Source organism: Eumetopias jubatus, unplaced genomic scaffold (genome assembly GCF_037043125.1).
Source record: "Eumetopias jubatus isolate StellerSeaLion01/CBP00866 unplaced genomic scaffold, mEumJub1_p1.0 scaffold_12, whole genome shotgun sequence".
Classification (NCBI taxonomy): Eukaryota; Metazoa; Chordata; class Mammalia; order Carnivora; family Otariidae; genus Eumetopias; species Eumetopias jubatus.
In genome coordinates this window covers 93548736-93569182 of record NW_028274818.1, presented here as the reverse complement: position 1 = coordinate 93569182, position 20447 = coordinate 93548736, and the positions used below count along the sequence as shown (strand labels likewise).

Genomic DNA, 20447 nt, shown 5'->3' with positions numbered 1-20447 from the left:
CATCGCGCAAACCCAACTGGCAGTGAGACATGTCTGATGGGCAAGCGGTCTGCCCACTAAGGGTTCACTGAAGGGGTAAGAGATGGGAGAGCCACGGCAGTCTGAAGGGATTCGGAAGCCAACACCTTGTGTAAACTCCATCTGAAGGATGGCTCTCCCAAAGCAGCTGGTGCTTCCCACGGCAAGAGGTGGGGGTGGGAGGTAGCAGGAAGGGGGCAACTGCCCCAGGCACAAGGGGGAGAGAAGCATGAGGGGGTGGGGTGAAATCTTCCAGGTCTGCACAGGGACACTGGGAGCCCCTGCCTCTGAGCGCTGGCCAGGACCTCCATTCCCTCCCAGACCCAGGCTGCCCAGATGTGCGCCCCCGTCAGAAGTCCATGGAACGAGCACACCGGGCTGTGGCAACAGGCCCCCCACCCCTGCAGGGAGCCACAAATGCTGGTCTCAGGAAGCCTCACTCGACCTGGTCAAGAAGCGTCAAGCTTGTCTCCAACTCACCAATCCGCCTTTCTTCCAACAGAGACTTGATTTCCGCTATCTTATCTAGAGCCTTCCGGAGTATGCTGAGGGTGGGGAGAAGGGAGAAGAGGTCTGGATGAAGCCCAAAGCACAGACTTCCTTTTCTGCTACAGCAGGCTGGGTAACTCAGACCAGCCCTACTGCCGAAAACTGTAAGCCCTGGTTTTTTTTTTTTCTTTCTCTCTTTCTTTCCTTTCTTTCTATCTATCTATCTATCTGTCTATCTAGGATATTTATTTATGATTTTATTTTTAAGTAATCTCTATACCCAATGTGGGACTCGAACCCACAACCCCAAGATCAAGCATTGCATGCTCTACCAACTGAGCCCGCCAGGCGCTCCTGTGTTTACATTTTACTTTTTAAAAGATTTTATTTATTTATTGACAGAGACACAGCAAGAGAGGGAACACAAGCAGGGGAGTGGGAGAGGGAGAAGCAGGCTTCCCATGGAGCAGGGAGCCCGATGTGGGACTCGATCCCAGGACCCTGGGACCGTGACCTGACCTGAAAGCAGACGCTTAATGACTGAGCCACCCAGGTGCCCCTGTGTTTACATTCCTTAAAGAACTGACAAGGTAGTGAGAGGTAGCACGCCCAAGAATCCAAGAGGATTCCACAGCGGTAACCATAACAGAGCCGGCTGCATTTGACAGAGCCTGAAGAAACCCTGAAGCAGTGCTGGCCACCTCGAACAGTCTGGAGATTTGGAGGATAGAAGTGAAAGCTCGGGGTCTGTCCAAACTGGGACAAGTCAAAGGAGACACTCCAGAGGACTGTGGGGAGTTCTCTGGGCTCGGAGCGGGGCTGGGGGTGGAAGGGTTTTGTCTCTGAAGGGCTGCAGCCCCAGGAAACCTCTGGAGTCAGTTTACAGGGTTCCAAGGTGGCTGGGGCCCAAGCAATCCAGCAGAAGGGAACACAATCCTCACTGGAGGAAGGTTTCTTTATCCTAGATCTTGAGGACTCTCCCCCAAAGAATATTTCAATAGGAATAAGAAGCCCAGACTCCATCTGGGGTCACTGATTTTTCTCCTCTCCCGTGGCTCTTCCTCTGGTCAACCTTTAGTAATTCCCCTGAGGTTCTGAAGGCCTTCATTCGGCAGGAGGGAGATGACAGCCTCGTGCGTGGGCCGGGGGGTGTCACGGGCTCCTGTGGAGCTCATCGGGCAGAGGCTGGAGGCCGGGGGGCGGGGTGGGGTGGGGTGGGGGTAGCCCTGGCGGAGGGAGCCGGGCAGTCCGGAGCAGGATGCCTGCCGCACCACAGCTCAGCGTGGAGGGCACAGGATACAGGGAGGGCTCAGTCAGAGGTGCCGCAGGCTCGCGAGCCTGAGGATGTGGGGCAGTCAGGCCCCAGGACAGCAGCAGCCAGGAAGCCATAAGAGACTTAATAATTACATAAGGGAAAATGGAACAACCCTGCAGAAACTGGAAAAGCCACCTTCCGACAGGACAGGTCAAGACTGGAGCGGCACCTCTGGCCAGCAAGCTGGAACACTACCGGGCAAGCGCCCCAGCTAACCATCCGCTGTCCAGGGTCCAGAACCGTGGCCTTCGTTTTCTCCTCTGGACAGCCGACGTTCTAACCCGAGTCGTTCAGGCCCTTGGAAAGTTACACCATACCTCTGCCTGCACCAGCCAGGCCGGTCAGAAAACTATTTACCCTAGCTGGAACTCTGGGTGACGGAGTCATCCGCTGTCTGTGGCCAAAGTATCACTGAAGACACCATCCCTTCCGCTGTTGAGAAATGCCTTTTGCACTAAGGTTAGAAAAGATTTGTTCCCATCTGGGAATGGCTACCTGTTTACGGAAAGTGCGATCTTTGATCTTGTTCCCCTTTGATCCTGCCAGTGTGCCAACTCAAGGCCTTTTTTAAAAAAGACCAACTGTTAAATTAAAGAGCAGGGGTTCTTTTCCATTTTCTGCAAAGCAGGAGAATGAAAACCAGCTGGGGGGCAGCCCCTGGCGCACAGGGAAGAGACAACAGCGATGTGTCACGGGCCTCGGGCTAGTTTCTGAGGCTGGCTCTAGGGGCCTCTTCAGTTTCCTGAGGGTTTCAATTGATCTTAGACACGCCTGTGCAGGAGATGCCTCAGGAGCACAGAGACACGTGTTCCCCGCCCTGACCAGGGGCCTCCCCACACGCGGGGCTGGCCCTTCACACTCTCACACGCTCCCGTACCCAGCACGGTGCCTGGTGCCGACAGGGGCTCCGTATCTAGTGATGAATGGATGAACTTTTCAGAGTCAAAAAATGAAATGGCAGCAGAATTGCAAAACGTTGGACCCTGCAATTCTGAAAGGAGCTTATAAATGTTTAACTCCAGGTAGGTCAATGCCAGAGAAGAGCCCACACCAAACTGGTTTCAGAAGCAGTCACTTTGCCAGCAATTAAGCTGGGAAGGGCCGTTTTGCCTTTTACTCTCAAATGTGTGTGTCACTCAAGCTTATGTAAGCCATACTCCAGCGCAGATGAGCACGAAAGGGCCCAACAATGGCCAGGTGACAAATGTGCCCATCAGGGGAAGAGGGGGCAGGAAGGATGGGCCGGGAAGCCGGCAGACAACGCCAGCAATCAAAAGGCACGGTGTCTCCTCCCGCCTAAGCCGGCCCCAGTCCAGCACAGGAAGCCCCGTCAGGTCCCTCCATCTAAGCTGCAAAGCCTGGAATCTTCAGCTTCCCCTCTCCCAAATGGCCCCCAATCTTATTTCAGAACCTGCCCTCGAACCCATCCTTGCTTCTCCGTCCCCACTGCCACTGTCCTAGCTCAATTCCATCACCATCTGCCTGGTCTCCTAACTGGCCTGGAATCTCACCCCATCTGCCCTCCACGCAGCAGCCAGGGGTTTTTCTCCTGCTTTACATCTTCGCGGGCTCCCTATGGGCTCCAGGATAAAGTGCAGTTACTGGAAGCCCTCCGAGTCCTGCCTCGCCCTTCCCCCGCCGCAAAGGGCCAGTTCTCATTCCCCCAGTGTGCGTGCCCAGCACGCACTCCTCCACGGCCTCTGCCGTGTCCGCCTACGGAGCCCTGCTTCAAGTCTCTGCTCCTCCCTGTGGCTGTCTCAGGCCCCCAGGCACAGTGAGCCCACCTCTGCTGGCCCACCGACTATACTGTCCTGGTCACTGTTTTCTTAGGGTGCCTCTCCTTTCCAGACTGTCTGCCCTTGTAGGCCGGGTCCTCATGTCCCTGTATGGGGACCCCAGCACCAGGCACAGGCTACGTGCCAGCAAAGGTCTGCAAAACCAAGACAACAGCAGGCAAAGAAAATCTGGGACCGTGAGTACAAGGCAGGGTCTTTGAGCACAAGACAGGGTCTGTGAAGGGCCAGATGGGAGGAGAGGAAGATCCTGGAGCCACTGGTAACGCTGAGGGTGCTGACCATCACACATGCAAGGCAGTATTTAAATAGCAGGCCGCGACTCATTAGTCTAGGCTTGTGAGATTAATTTCCAGCATTTAATAAAACAGAACAGAGGACTCCTGGCTGGCTCAGTTGTAAGAGCATGCAACTCTTGATCTCCGGTTGGGAGTTCGAGCCCCACGTCGGGTATATAGATCACTTAAAAACAAACAAACAAACAAACAAACAAACCCAGACTATATATACAGTAACGGTATAAATTGTACTTCTTGTTCCAATTCTGTGATACATGTGTGTGCTGTGGAAAGGTGATCATTACACCATTCTATTATGGTATTAAAGAATATGGACTCTGGACCTACAGCTGGGCTCCCTGACTTACTAGTTGTTTGACTTTTAGCAGATTATGGAACCCCTTGTGTCTTAGTGTCCTCACCTGTAAAATGGGGGTAATGTCCACCTTGCGGTTGCTCTGAGCATTACGTGAGATAAATACGTAACGTGCTTGGAATAGTACCTGGCTCAGTACGGCCACACAGGAGTCCTTATTAGTCGTATTATAAAGATGATGACAAGGTCTTAATATTATGATGAAGCCACAACAGAGAATGTATTTCCTACTATGGGTTATAGTTAAAAGAGTTTGAAAATCACTGGTCTTAGGCACTTTATAACATTATCTCATGTTATGTTGACAGTTCCGTAGACAGTTATGATCCCTGTTGTAATGATGGGGTAACTGGGTCTCAGCGGGAGCGACTGCTCCAGGTCACCTGATAGTAAAAGGCCGTGCCGGGGTCCGGCCCCCACCTTGCTGCCATCCAGGAAACAGCAGGGCTAGCGGGAAGGGGAGGCCCAAAAGTGGGTTCTAGGGAAAGCGGGGACCCTAATGGACAGCATGGGGAGCGGGAATCTGCTTATCGGTGGCAGGAAAGGCGGCAGGGGCTGGGGTCTGCAGGTCCCTGCAGCCCAGCACACGGGTGGGTGACAAAGGGGAGGGGACAGTACTCACTTGCACTCAGCCTCCGCATCAGCCTTGGCAGTTGTATAGAGCCCGCGCAGCTTTGTCCGGTAATAAGGAGAGACTGCAAAGTGAGCAGAGGAAGAGGGTGGGCAGGGGGGTGGCTGGCAGTCCTGTGGGGCTGCTTCTGTGCACCCGAGAGGTGTGCAGAGGCCACGGATCGGGACGTGAGCTTCACTGGCTCAAAGTACCCCCTGAGGCCGATGCCCCAGGTTTAAGGAGTTCACGTTTTCATATGGTACACATGCCATCACTGCATTTGGCAGAGGACTTTCTAGCCTTTGCCATAGCATGGCACACGCAGAAACCACTTCTTAGCACACAGGAGAACGGACAACAGTTCTCAAAGCTGCTCAGAGTTGGAAAGCACTAACCCAGGAGGCTGAGCTGGAGGGCCTTTGGGGCACGTGCAGGGGATGCTGGGAGGGAAGCTCTCTAGAAAACACCAACTAACTGGGGTGCGTGCGCACTCAACGGGGTTCCCCTGGATGCAGCCTTAACACTGACTTCCCAGTCCCTAGAGTTGGGGGATTTTAAGGTTTTTTAGTGCTAGGTGGTCTGTCATCTGTTTCCTGGGTCACCTTAGGTCACTCAGCCGAAGGGAAAACTGACTAAGAAGCAGTTCGTTTTGGATTACGTAAGACACATGCAAAAGTCCTGTCTGAAACTAGTGATAGCCCTGTTCCCGGTCTCAGCCCACCCCCCTTTCTCCTCCCCTTTCTCTTCTGAGCCCAGTGACTTACTCTTGTTCTCCGTCTGCATCCGCTCATGGGTCTTCTGGATGTTCACTAAGTTGTGTTCACTCCGCGAACGCTCTTCCTGCAGGGGTAAGGTCAACAGGACATGAGAGTGGCCCTTTGTCCTGCCGTGGCCCCCGGCATCCCAGGCCAGAGGCCCCAGAAATATGTATGCCAGTCTCTTCTGACCCCTACTTTTCAGGTTACAACCCACTACAAAGGACATCGTTTGGGAAGGCATTTCCAGGACTGCTCCCTTCCGGGCCACAGGACTGTGTGGTGTATGGCTCCCAAGAGATGGGTCTTTGTGTAACCTGGGTGGGGGCGCCTGGGCGGCTCAGTCGGTTAAGCTCTTGATCTCAGCTCAGGTCTTGATCTCAGGATCATGAGTTCAAGCCCCACGCTGGGCTCCATTTGTAATTTATATTAATGCACTATGACTGCCCTGACCCAAGAACAGATCAAAATAAGACATCCTGAGCTAGAGCTGGCAGAGACAGGACTGTTATTTTGAGTACCATTTGGGGCTCCCCCTAGGTAGGAGGTGGGCCCTGCTATAAGAGAACACACAATGAAAAGCAGTCTCTCAGTACAAGCCTGTGAGCTCAGACAGGGCAACTGGCTTTGTCCCCAGCTGACTCAGAACCCAGAAATAACTGAATCGTGGCCAAGTGGAATAAAGCAAATATCATGAAGTAAAAATACTGTAAAGTAGGGCGCCTGGGTGGCTCAGTTGGTTGGGCGACTGCCTTCGGCTCAGATCACGATCCTGGAGTCCCGGGATCGAGTCCCGCATGGGACTCCCTGCTCGGCAGGGAGTCTGCTTCTCCCTCTGACCCTCCCCGCTCTCATGTGCTCTCTTTCTCTCATTCTTTCTCTCAAATAAATAAAAAAATCTTAAAAAAAAAAAGAGAGAAAAAAATGCTGTAAAGTAAAAATGTCGTCCATAACAATATCTGGTAAATGGGCAAGGCCAATTCTGTTGGGAGGGCATAACAAATAGCTCTGTAATTCTAACTTGTTCTGTAATGAAACTGAACTCTACCATGACCGTAGTTGAACATGGTGTAACACACTAGCAACGCTAGTAATATTCAGCTGCCCCCCCCATCAAGAAGTCATCTGCTGATACTGGTACTGATGAGCAAACGTGCTGGGAACCAGGGCCAGATTCTCAGATGGGAACGCTGACGGGAAATGACTGGCCCAAGGAAGAACTTGATTTAGCTCACCATCAGCTAATGTCTATGCTGAACAGTTTCACACAAATTTATAAGGCATGAACAGTACTGCATGAAGGGGGGAAATGGGTAATCAGATTAGTATAAATTATGACAACGTAGGTACTGGCTCTACGGGACCAACTGCTTGTTTCTTGCAGTCTCTCCCTGGCCCACACCGGCTCCTGCAGTGTCAGGCACAGTGCGTGCTCAGGCCGCTGCTCCCCCAGGCAGGCAGCTGCTATACGGACTGGCTACAGAGGCCCCACTATCATTTTGCTGCAAGGGAGTGGAGGCCAAGGGCCGGGCTGGGGGCGGCTGTGCAGTAAAAGATGAACTCAGCAGGCCCGTGTTTTCAGACCCTGCGCCTTCCAGACGAGGCCCCTGACCAGCTCCTGGGAGAGAACCTCTCCACTCTTGGCTTATCCTGCCTGCGAAGTGTATCTTCGTTCAGCTGGATAGGGGGTGGAGGGAAAAGGGGAGGGACCATGATGGGTACAGAGCATTTTTGTCAGATGATGAAAATGTCCTGAAACTGATCGTGGGGATCAGTGGGTGGCACTTGGGTGTCGTGGGTGGCATGACTCTGTGAATATACTAAAAACCACTGGAATCGCATACTTCAAATGGGTGAGCTGTACGGTATGTGAATCCTAGCTCATTAGAGCCGTCATGGAACAGAGAGGATTACGACGTCCTGCCGCTGACAAAAAATCCGCTGTCACGCCCCACATTCTCCTCAGCTCCCGGTTCATCGGTCACCTGGGTCCCTGCGTGTTCAAAGTCTGTGAACGCCCCGCGGCTTGTGTGCTGCCCTCCAGGAGCCAAGGGCTGTGGATTCCTACCTGGGTTTGTTTAATCAGCTGATGGAGCTCCGTGAGAAGTTCTGCGATGCGGGAATCAGCAGACACCAGGGCCATTGTGTCCGGGGTGCCTGGCGTGGAGGCGAACAAAAGGGAACCCTGTTAGGGGCTGTGTGTGTTGAAGCTCAGGGTGTCAAGTAATGACCTCATACCAGAACACATTAGAACTTTAGGAATTTCACATAATTTCTACAACAGTTATAACAGCATTTATCCAAACAACAGACCCAAGGTTTATCATCACCACCCCGAAAATGGTCTTTTTAACAGAGAGAAAAGCAGAGTATCAATCTTATGCCAGTGTACTTTTAAAATCCATTTATTTTGGGGCGCCTGGGTGGCCCAGTCAGTTAAGTGTCTGCCTTCGGCTCAGGTCATGACCCTGGGGTCCTGGGCTCGAGCTCCATATTGGGCTTCCTGCTCAGGGGAGCATGCTTCTCCCTCAGCCTGACACTCCCCCTATTTGTACTCTCTCTCTCTCTGACAAATAAATAAATAAAATCTTAAAAAAAAAAGAATTCTGGTGTAGCAGACAGTTCACAATTGGTTACTACTTACTTTTCAGACTAAGGTTTCTAAGTTAAAATTCTGTTAAATGTAATTAAGGCTGATGGAAATGATAAGGAAAGCAACTCTGTCAGTTTCTCCGCAATAAGAAGCTAGAAGCACAAACCCGTGTTCAGTAAACAATGCTTTAGTATTTTGTTTTGTTAGGGACAAGACTTGGATTGCCAATGAATTCAATCCAATTTATTGTTTAACTTAGCAAATTTTAAAGGTTCAGGTTACTAAAGATTTTGAAAGCCATTTAAAAGTTTTACCTATAAACTTTTTTTTTCTTTTAAGTAGGCTCCACGCTGTGAGGCTGGAATTCATGACCGTGAAATCAAGACCTGGGCTGAGATCAACAGTTGGACACTTAACTGACTGAGCCCCCAGGCGTCCCTACCTAGAAACCTTTTCATTTATTCAAACTACTCGTTCTTAACAATTACCTAGGAAAGGTTTATGAGACGGGTAAAATTAACCACCATTTAAAATCATCTTTTGCTGACAAACTGCAGCAAAGATAACATGAGCTTATCTGACCTTCAGTAAACCTCAGTGAAATTTTACATTTAATGCTGATAGCTCTAAAGATACATCCATTTTAATTAAACTAATAAACCTAAATTAGCTTTACTACAGAATAAGTTGCACTCGTGCGCACTAACAGTCAATTTTACTTGGGGCACCAATGGGGAAATCTGAAGGGAGTGGGTTAAGTCCAAGGGAACTCTTGGACCTCTTCACGCTGATTCAGGAGGTGCTTCAGTTGAAACCTCATAAGGAGGTGGCGCCAACAGCTTGGGGTGCTCTTTGCTCCTCCACAGTGAGGGCAGGAGGCACGGAGGTCTCACCAGAGCTGGTTATGTAAGCCTCGCCTAGGGTGGTGCGGAAACAGGAGGAGAGGGAAGGGGTGCTGCCAACAAGGCTGGAGGTGGATAAAAGCCCAAACAGAAAAAAGAGGACTCCAGGTCCTAAAGCTCATCAGCTGAGACAGAAGAACAAATGCACATTTTCTCTCCACCCACAAAAAGTGAAAACAGGCAGTCCGTGTTGGGCCAGAGAATTCAGGGAACCTCTTCGAAACAAAAGGAGTTTCAGCAGCTGCTTGGAATACTCCTTAAAGTCACCGCCCCAAGGTAGACTAACCACAGACAACTGGCAGTTATCATAGCCATCAACCTGGAAAAGAATGAGGGAGAAGCCCCCAAGTGCAAGTCAGGCAACATTCCTCCAGTCCTCTCAAGACACATTTCAGATCTGATGCACAAAGAAGCAAACAAAGAGGGGCGCCTGGGTGGCTCAGTCGATAAGCGTCTGCCTTCAGCTCAGGTCATGATCCCAGGGTCCTGGGATCGAGCCCCGCATGGGGCCCCGCATCGGGCTCCCTGCTCCGCGGGAAGCCTGCTTCTCCCTCTCCCACTCCCCCTGCTTGTGTTCCCTCTCTCGCTGTGTCTCTCTCTCTCTGTCAAATAAATAAATACAATCTTTAAAAAAAGAAGCAGCAGCAAATGAAGAAGTGGTAAGTAACTTGGGAAAAAGAGTGAGGCGTGGACAGGATCTTGGTAGCAATCTGTTGACAGGAAAGCAGGGGGCGGGGCACATACAGAACAGGACCTCTTGGGGCGGCGCTGGCCGAGACCACCCCCTTGGGACTGGATCTTGGATAATGAGGAATTTGATAAACAAAACAGAGGATCTCAGGGGAACAGGGAGGGGAGGGGGAAAATGAAACAAGAAGAAACCAGAGAGGGAAACAAACCATAAGAGACTCAATCTCAGGAAACAAACTGGGGGTTGCTGGAGTGGAGCGGGGTGGGAGGGATGGGGTGGCTGGGTGATGGACACTGGGGAGGGTATGTGCTATGGTGAGCGCTGTGCATTGCGTAAGACTGATGATTCATAGAACTGTACCCCTGAAACAAGTAATACATTATATGTTAATAAAAAATAAAAATTAAAAAAAAGGACTGAATCATGGATAAAGCTCATGAGAAAGTTGCCGGATTCGATAAGATTTCCATACTTTTGTTTCATGTCTCTCATTCGTCCTTACCCATGGGCTGTTTGGCATTTTCGGTCCTGCTCTCAGATTAAGTGGTCCCCTGTCCGGTGAGTGCCCCAACTGCATAAGAGCTCCCACCGGTCCCTTGCAGGAAGCACACGGTCAGATGTATCTTGGATTTTATGCTCATGGAGGGATCACACCAGGTTATTTAGGAGGACACCTCACACGGGAGTTAAGATCGGTGGCCGTCCTGATGACATGCATGGCCATCCTGCGCCCGAGAAGAATACGAATATTGAAAGAATGGGTAAAACAGGGAGAGGCTGAGCCCAACACCATTATGGCCAACGTACTAGTGGCCAGCCAGCTGGCAAGAGTTTGTCCCTCCCTGGAATGTAGCCACAGGAAAGAGGTTCTTCCCCTGAGTACTTGGACAAGGCACATTCCAAAGGGTGATACTATTTAGGACATCTCCGAAAAAGAACAGGGTAAGAAACAAAGACTGGGGGTAAAGAAGACTTACCCAGCCACACTGAATCTCCTGAATTCTTTTTGGCCCTGTCCCTGTACAGGTCACCAAAACTTATGTGGGGGTTGTTGAGCACAACGGTCAGGAAAGAATTCTTGAGCCACTGACAGTGCAACTTAGTAAGTTTATTTAAGTAGCACGGGGACAGGACCCATGGGCAGAAAGAACTGCGCTTTGGCTTTGTGAGGCTGGTGCTTAATATACTCAGCAAAGGGAAGGAGGCATGCAGGGAATATAAGAGTACAAAAGTTTCTTCAAATTTCTTTGAATTTCTAAAACTACTTTTGCAAGATTCCTCTGGTGTTTAACATTCAGTTCAATATTAACTATTGGTGAGATGTGCAGGCAGTCATGAGACCCTTAAAGAATGTAGCAACCGGCACGTATTTGATCCCTATCAAAACTATGCAGGCTTTAGGTCAGCCTTCCCAGCTAAAGGTAAACATTTTCCTTCTTCTATCCCTCATCATTTTCTTTCTTTCTTAGGATTTTATTTATTTGAGAGAGAGAGAGGGAGAGAGAGCGCGCACACACGCAGTTGCAGGGGGAGGAGCAGAGGCAGAGGGAGAAGCAGACTCCCTGCTGAGCAGGAAGCCTGACACGGGGCTTGATCCCAGGACCTGGAGACCACAACCCGAGCCAAAGGCAGATGCCCAACCGACTGAGCCACTCAGGCACCCCTATCCCTCATCATTTTCAATGCAATCCCACCTGACTTCTTTGCAGAAATTAACAAGCTCATCCTAAAATTCACATGGTAATTCAAGGGATCCAGAATAGACAAAACAATCTCAAAAATAAAGAAGTTTTCCCAATTACAAAACGCACTACACAACGCCATAGTAATTAAGAGAGTGAGGTACTGGCTTAAGGACAGATCTAAAGATCCGTGAAACAAAATCGAGAGACCAGAAATAAACCCTCATACCCACAGTCAATTAATTTCCAACCAGGGTGGAAAAGAATCATCTTTCTGACAAATGGTGCTGGGACAACTAGATATCCACATGGAAAAGAATGAATTTGGACCCTGACCTCAGACCATATACAAAAATGATCTGAATAGACAGTTCTCCAAAGAAGATATACAATGGCCAAGAAGCCCATGGAGAGATGCTCAATATCATTAGCCAACCAGGAAATACAAATCAAAACCACCAGGAGGTATCATTTCACACTCACCAGGATGGCTCTAATCAAAAAGAGACGTAATAACAAGTGTCGAGGAGGGTGTGAAGAAACACGAATGGACAGGAGTGGTTTCAGTCACACAAAGGAACATATTACTCAACAGTGAAAGGAGTGAAGTACTCATCCGTGCTTCATTAACACAGATGAACTCTGAAAACCTGATGCTAAGTAGAAGCCACACACAACAGACTACATACTGTGAGTCCATTTAGATGAAATAGCCAGAATCCAAGTCCAAAGTCTTGTTAATTTTGGGTAGATGTACCTCCGCACTCTTACCCCCCAGTCTTGGGCAAACACTAATCTACTTTGTTTCTATAGATTTGTCCATTCTGTACTTCTTTTCTTCTTATTGTGGAATAATATTCCTTTGTTTGCATATACCACATTTTGTATATCAACCAATGGATATTTGGGTTGTGTTCACTTTTTGGCTACTGAGAATAATGCTCAGTTATGAAGAGCGCCTGGCTGGCTCAGTTGGTAGAGCGTGTGACTCTTGATCTCAGGATTGTAGGTTCAAGCCCCACATTGGGCGTAGAGATTACTTTAAAAGAAGAAGAAGGAAAAAGAAGGAAGAAAGAAGAAGAATGCTATTATGAACACTCATGGACAAGTTTTTCCATGGACATGTTTTCATTTTCCAGGTCTGTACCTAGGAGTGGAATTGCTGAGTCAAATGGTCACTCTATGCTCAACCTTATAAGGAGCTGCCAGACTGGTTCCAAAGTGGCTGCACCATTTTACATTCCCATCAGCAATGCACGAGGGTTCGGACAGCTCTACGTCTGCACCAATGCGTGGGATTGTCTTTCTGACGCCAGCCATCCTGGTGGGTTGTTAGATGTTAACTAGTGGTTTTGAGTCGCATTTCCCCAATGGCTAATGATGCTGAACATGTTTTCACATGTTTATTAGCCATCTGTGTGTCTTTTTTGAAGAACTGCCCTTTGCCCATTTTTATTGATTTATTCGTCTTTTTTATTGTTGAATTTTGTCCTCTGAAACACATTTTTAGATTTTTACGCAGTCCAATGTATCTATTTTTCTCTGCTCGGGACGCAGACCTGTTTTCCCACATGTGCGACACTATTTGCAGCACCACAGCAATACATTTCAGTCTAGAGAACATGTCCCTTAAAAAAAAAAAAGTCTAGCTGCATTTAGCTAGAACCGCATGAAATAACGGATCTCGAGTTTAGAGATGAGAAGTGTACAAACTTGAGAAATGATCAGCATGAAGATCATTGCTAAAGTCTAGGAACTGATCTGCCGTGTGAGAAAAGAGGGAGGAGGAAAGACCACCCCCTGAGCTCAGTAGAAAGATCGCAGGAAGGGATGGATTAGCACGGAAGACATTTGTTCTCTCTCCTGCTAACTAAAGCAGGAATCCTAGGTGGAACCACCTGCCTTCTACCGGCCCACACCCGTGCCGAGTAAAACTGGGGCAAGCCCCATAGCCGGACATGGGGGGTTGACTTTACACAGCACCGTGACAAACGCCGGCAGCAGGCGCGCCCACTATGCCATCACGCCAACTGGTTATCCTTCCCAGTGATTCTGCTGCCCTCAGACCTGGGGCTGGGCCCCCGCTAGCTAAAGTCCCAGGTTCCTACTCTGCTCAGAAGAGAAGCCAGAGACCTTGTTCCCACCAAGACACCAAGACCACAACGAGCTCCATGCAGCAGCACCTGCACCTCTGCCTCCCCCAGAGGGAAGGACTAGCCCCTCCCCTGTGCTCCAAACCCCATCTCCTCCTGGGCCGTCTGATACCCCTTTCCTGTGCAGTATGAGCAAAATGAGCATACTTTAGGAGAGCCCATCTTAAAAAAATAAATAAATAAGAGCTTCCAATCCCCACTCGCCTCCAGCTCCCTACCCTGTTTCTCTTCACAGAAAAACTTCAGTTGTCCAAGCCTGGGCCTCTCGTCCTCACCCCCATTTTACTTTTCAACCCACGAACGTCTAGCTTCTGTCCTCCCCAGTGCAGTGACGATGCTCTCAAGAGAGCCAATAACCATACGGGTCAAAGCACCAGATCCTCTCCTGCTTGGGCCAACCCGACCTGTCTGCATCTCACTTGACAAAGGTGCCCACTGCTGCCGCCTCCTCTGGCTTCAGGGCCTCCCTCCTGCACCGTCCACCCTCCACCTCACTCCGGCTCCTCTAGTCTCTGGGGCTGGCCCCTCACCTGCCCGCCCTGCAAATGCGGGCACTACTCAGGGCGAGTCTGGCCACCCCCCTCTCCCCTGCCCCCAGAGGCCACAGAAAAGGACAGGGAGCGCTCTCCTGAGTCTGACAGGATGTTCCTGAGGACCTCAGGGAGAGCACCTCTAGTGCGAGACAGGAGCCACCGTCCTGCCGGCTGAGCTGTGGCACCAGGGAGGGCGGAGGCCTGAGCGGGAGGCAGAGGGGGTTTCAGGTGGGGAAACGGAGTATGCTGCCTGACGGACAGGAGCACGCTGAGAACAAGTCCAGGGACCAGAGAAAAGGGCTGCATCTGAAGAAGAGCCGGGCGGGTGCGCAGTGGGACCCAGCCCTCATCGTCTGCTAACACTGCTTCCTCCTGTCTTAGCTGCACACACGCAGCACGGATGTCCTGTGCCCTTCCACCTCTCCCCTTCTGTCCATGGCATGCCCCTCCCCCTCCTCACCAAGGATACAAACGTTACACTTTCAAGGATCAGCTCGAGGTGGGTCCTGCTGGACTGTCCCGAAAAAGCCAAACTTGTCTCTTATTGGACTCTTCCTTTATAAACTGGTTTTTTCTTCCCCAACCAGACTGGAGCCTCCTCAGGCACGAACACACACCTCTGCTTTCATCAACGAACCCCTTACATCAATAACCGCCACTGATAGGTCGGGTCAAGGACTTGGCAGGAACTTTATAATTTTTTCTACTTCACACACCACCTCTCTCCTGCCCTGACCCCCCACCCCACCCTTGCCATGAGGTCCATTCTGAATTTCCCACATCAACTATTCCAAACTCTGTTGTTAAGTATAGGCTTTTCCCTGGCTCCCGCAGGCTACCTCACTATCAACTATGAACCACATGGTACCAAATCCCAAATCCACTGCCACCCCCTATGACTTCCCCAAGATTCAGAATCTTATTTTCATGCCGGCTAGACAGCTCTAGCAGAGAAGACCCCAAATCCCTATGTTCAACAGAGACATTCCTTACATGAGCCTCTCTACTTCTGTATGCTAGAAATATTCTACAATTTAAAAAAGACTTTAAATCGTGTCCAGAAAATATTCTAAAATTAAATAATGGATAGTTGTACAAATCTGTGAATATACTTTAAAAAACCCAACAATGAATCATGCACTTTGAATGGGTGAATTGTACGGTACGTGAATTTTAGCTCAATAGAACTTAAAAAAAATCAGTATGTCCAAAGCCAGACTCCTCCCTCTCCGCCTCCCCTCCCCCGAAACTCCTGTGTGGTAGTATGCTCCTTTCCTGTTGCCATTTCCATAACCCATCCAGCCGCCGGTGCTGGAAACAGCGAGTTTCACACCCCCATCCCCCTATGTCTAATCAGTCACCACTCCTGCTGACTTACTGCCCCATAAACCCATCCCTCTCTCCTGGCCTTCAGGCACTGTCTCCCCCCATACCAATGACACAGCAGCCCCCTTCTGCATTCTCCTCTCCATCAAATCCACCCTCTGTAAGGTCCTAGAACCACCCATCTAAAAGACAAGTGGACAAGTGTGGTCATGTTCCCCTAACAAAGCTTTCAACCCCTGCCTCGAGATAAGTCAAGCCCTTCACATACCACACTGGCTCGATGAAGAGGCTTCCATCCCCACCAACCACCCCCACCAGCCTCATCTCCTCTCACTGGGGCCTGCCTCATACCTCATATTCCAGCCACTCCAAACTCTTCTGGTTTTGACCATACACCATGTAATTTCTTATCCCCATGCTGTTCCCTCTATCTGGGATGCCCTTCCTGCAAGCAGGATACCCCTAATCCTCTGCCTGATTTAACAACTTAGTCTCTAAGACCTGGCTTACTTATCAAGTCATCTCCTTTCACCAGCCACGGTTAGAACCCCACTCCTCCTACCCCCACCCCCAGGCTCCCAGGCTGAGTTAAGTTACTTTTCTCTGTGTTCCCACAATATCCTGTGCATCTCTCTACCACAGTGCCTACCAAATCCTACTAAAATTCTGTTCGTGTGTTTTTGTCTCCTCCCCAGCTAGTCTAGTCCCTGAGGGTGGGGATCACTCCACCTCCTGTATCTAGCATGGAGCTGGCACGTGGTACCCACCATCTTCACTTCTACTCCTGTTCATGCCTCATCCCAACATGGCGTGGCTCTCCCTCAGTCCCCAGTGATCTCCTGCCAGCTCTTGGACCTTACCACTGCACTGAATACCTGACCACATGCTGCTTCTCAAAGCTCTGCTCTCTGGATTTCCAGGCCTCCAGTCCCCCCTATTTCTTCAACCACCCTGTACGGTCTTTCTGTTGCTCCCTCCTCTAACCCAGAGGACAATCACCCCAGGAAGCCCTTCTCTGTCTCTAAGCACTCCCTGGGCATCTCATCGACTGTAAGGCCCCATATTCTGAAACTTCCAAATGGAGATCATCAGCCTTGACCTCTCTCCAAGGTTCCCAACTCAGATTTCCAGCTGCCACCTGATGGCTCAACCCAGATGCCCCTCAGACACCTCATACTTCCTTCTGCCCTGCCTTCCAGATGTGGGTTGATGGCATCCATCACTGTCCAGCTAGCTTCCCAGGCTGCAAATCCCAGAGTCATCCATTCCTCCTTCTTGATCAGCTACAACCCCCCACACCTCCCTGACCCACCCTCTTCAAATTCTAGGGATTTTGCCTAAGAAATTTCTCTCAAACCTAGCCCTTCCCTTCCACCACACCTGTCACTGTCTTAGTTGGGGCTCTCATCACATTATCACAATATCATCCCATCTCTGTGTCTCACTGTAGTTGGGCACAAAGCCTGTTTCTCATAAGAAAAAGAAAATTTTAATATATACATATATATTAAATATATGCACATAATAAAAACATTCAAATGATACCAGAAGTACAATGAAATCTCCCACCCCTAGAAGCAACCACTACTGTTTCTTGGGTATTTCTCCAGAGGTATCCCATGGATACACAGGGGGAAAAAAGCACGTTATCTCCTCAAACCTTTTGCAAATGGAAGATGCAAAGACAGACATACATGCGAGAGATGGAGGCTGACACTTGCAGTATACTGGCTGGAAAAGCGGACCCATGTGGTCTGGAGGGGAGGGAGTAGATCAAATACCAAAGTGGGCAGCAGTGGGGAGGTGGTACCCATTTTTGGAGAACTTCAGCCTCTGACACTCAGCCCCTACACCAATTATCGGGATCCACTCACATATGCACGGTTTACCAGTGGTTTTTAAAAGGCTTTCATCTCCCCTCGTTTCTATCCAGTGTGCAATACTGAGAAGCGCTCACATGGATGACAGCCCTCCGGAGGGTCGCCTTGCCTGCTGGGTAGCTCCCTGCCTGGGAAAACCTCACTTCATGATTTTATGAAAAACCACTGCTATCTCTGGAACCACTCGGTCACCAGCTCAGCAAGTGGACCATCACGGTATTCCACTACCTTCCCTCAGGACCTATCAGACAAATGCCAGCATGTTCTTCCTGCTCAATGCCCCCTCTTCCTGGGGGCACTCCTTAACCATTCAGCAGTCAGGAACTCCCCTGGCTCCCCAGAGCACTCTGGCCACACCTCTCATTCCACTTTTTCTAATTAACAGGGGAAAAAAAATAGTAGAACAATATTAAAGAATCATTCAAGCAAGTCCCAGCAACCTAAAATGATTTTCATTCTGTGTGCCACTCTGCGCATGCAACATAACCACAACTGGCACGCATATGTTCTTGTAAGACTGCTTTCTACTTGTGTGGGAGTCCACTTCTCACATTCCCAGCCCCTTACGTAGAAGAACAGAGTTTTACTCACCTTTGTATCTTGGCACCCAAAATGAAGCCTGGAACATAGGGAGGGCTTGGTAGCTGTTTGTCGGAAACTACTCTGGGAAACACAGGAAGAGGCGAACAGCATGCCCAGCACTCAGAGCAGTATAAAGTCATATAAAGAAATGAAATACACCACTTGCAAAATAGCCATCAGACAAATGAACTGACATGCATACTTTAGGAGCGTTCCAAGAAGGGCAACGGGGACAAAACAGCTGCTAAGTTCCCATGAGGCCATAGACTCACCCTTGGGGAGCTCCTGAGCCTTTCTGAGTCTCAGTAAAAACCAGAGCACCCACTTGAGGATTAACAACATAAGGAAGGTCCAGGCGGTGCCTGGCACAATATGTGAACATGAGCTACCCCCTCCTTGTCTGGAAACAGGGGTCAGGGAACTGCCGGGAAAAAACAGGGACTACACTAACTTGAGCAAAGCAGTCAAAGGCCGAGGCAGAAGAAAACCCTGATGCATCCCAAGCCCGAGGGGAGCAACGCTGAGATGGTGGGCCACACAGAGTCCACACCGTTGAGGAGTGCTCTCCTGTTTGAGCCCTGCCTGCTGGGCAGTGCCTTGCTTGGGAGAACGACCTCACTTTACAGTTTTACAACAAACTATCTCCAGATCCGTTCAGTCGTGACCTTGAATCTCCCCCAGAAAACACCCCCAATGCCAAAGCCTACAGGAACAAAGCACGGGGCACGGAACCATACATGATGAAAAGGCCAGAGCTCCGAGCTGGGAGGAAGTGGCTTCCAGCCCCAGCTGCCCGTTATCAGAGTCCAAGGGCCCCAAGCTGATCCCAACCTCGAGAGGCCGGACAATCTCTGAAAGGTTTCAGGCTTTCTTACACATTTTGAGGCATGGCCCAACACTCCAAGCTTTTTGGCTCCTGGCACTCTCTTCTTCCCACTGCTTTAGAAGCCACGCCTTCTATTTCTACCCACAGAGGGAACTACCATTCTGACATTTTTCACTACAGATGAGGTCCACCTGTTCTAGAACTTCATAGACACGTAATCATGAGGCACCTCAGTGGCTCAGTCAGTGGAGCATCCGACTCTTGGTTTCAGCTCAAGTTGTGATCTCAGGGTCATAAGATAGAGCCCTGAGCTGGGCTCTGCCAGTGCATAGGGTTGGCTTGGGATTCCCTCTCTCCCTCTGCCCGTCCCCCTGCTCGCACACTCTCTCTCTAAATAAATTAAAAATGAAGAAATGTAATCATGCCATCCACATTCTTTAGGGTATGGATTCTCTGAATGTGTGGTGTGTGTATCAGGAGTCTGTCCCTTTCTATTGCTGAGCACTGTTCTCTCTCATGAACAAACTTGTTTGTTTAGCCAGCTCTGTTCTGATGGCACCCAGGCTACTCCCAACTTGGGGCCACTATGAATAAAACTGCCATGAGTAGTCATATAGGAGTCTTTTCTTAGACATATGTTCATTTTTCTTAAGTACTTAGGTCTGAGGTGGACGTTTAATTTTCCAAGAAAGTGCCAGGCTCTTTCCCTGAGAAGGTGTACCAGTTCTCCCACCAACAATGTACAGAAGTTCCAGTTGCTCTACATCCTTGCCATGTACAGTGTTGTCATCTTCATTTTATTTAAAACAATTTTTAGCCATCCTAGCTAGCATGAAGTGAATTTTCACTGTGGTTTTAATCTAGACTTCTCCGGTGACTAATGATGTTGAGCCCCTTCCCATACGCTTACTTGGCTTCCTTTACGTCCAATTCAGTGGCTTTTTAGTATAGTCACAAGGTTGTGCAACCATCACCACCACCTAATTTTAGAATATTTTCATGACCTCCCAAAACCTGTACCCAAACAGCAGTCAGCCCCCAATCCCTCCTCCCCTCAGCCACAGGCAACTGTTTATTCTACATTCTGGACTTCACGGATCTGTCTTTTCTGGACACTTCATAGAAACAGAATCACACAGCATGTGGCCTGTGGAGACTGGCTTCCTTCACTGAGCACAATATTTTCAAGGTTCATCCATTCTGTACATGTGTCAGTATTTCGCTCTTTTTACGGCTGACTGATATCCCAGACCTCATTCTGTTTATGCCTTCATCAGCTGATGGGACATTTAGATAAAATGACTTTTATAACAAGAATTTGGAATTCCTCCTGCTTGGCTCTCTTGTTTCCAAGATGAGTACTTACCATGTGACAAGGCATTAACAACAACCACAAACAAACAGGAGACTCACCAGTGCCACCCCCTTCTTCCGGGTATCCACTCCTGCTGCCCTTATTCCAGTTAGGGGGTTGTTTTTGTGCATGTGGGCACGCAGTTTATAATTGTTATTTGCAGGAGGGTTGGCCTGATATGAGCTACTCCACCACTACAGGAAGCAACTTCTGAGCATTCTGCCCATCACCTTTTCTCCATTTTGGTCATAGCACTCCAGTTTCTCTTTGGGAAACTGTCCTTCACCTTGG

General features: G+C 49.6%; 1 protein-coding gene across 7 annotated transcripts in view; it reads right to left on the bottom strand.

Moving 5' to 3' along the window:
• The window catches only part of SGF29 (SAGA complex associated factor 29), a 29322-nt gene that overhangs the window by 2191 nt on the left and 6684 nt on the right, over positions 1–20447 (bottom strand). For 5 of the 7 annotated variants that reach the window (XM_028110208.1, XM_028110211.1, XM_028110209.1 and 2 more), the window contains exons 2-5: positions 7703–7791; positions 5644–5719; positions 4892–4964; positions 499–563 (exon numbers count right to left, since the gene is read on the bottom strand). In XM_028110208.1, coding sequence (XP_027966009.1) covers positions 499–563; positions 4892–4964; positions 5644–5719; positions 7703–7777 — 289 coding nt within the window. In that variant the 5' untranslated portion in view covers positions 7778–7791. Of the gene's footprint in view, positions 1–498; positions 564–4891; positions 4965–5643; positions 5720–7702; positions 7792–17985; positions 18058–20447 lie in introns of all 7 variants that reach the window. The other 2 variants (XM_028110205.1, XM_028110206.1) reach the window with 2 other exon arrangements.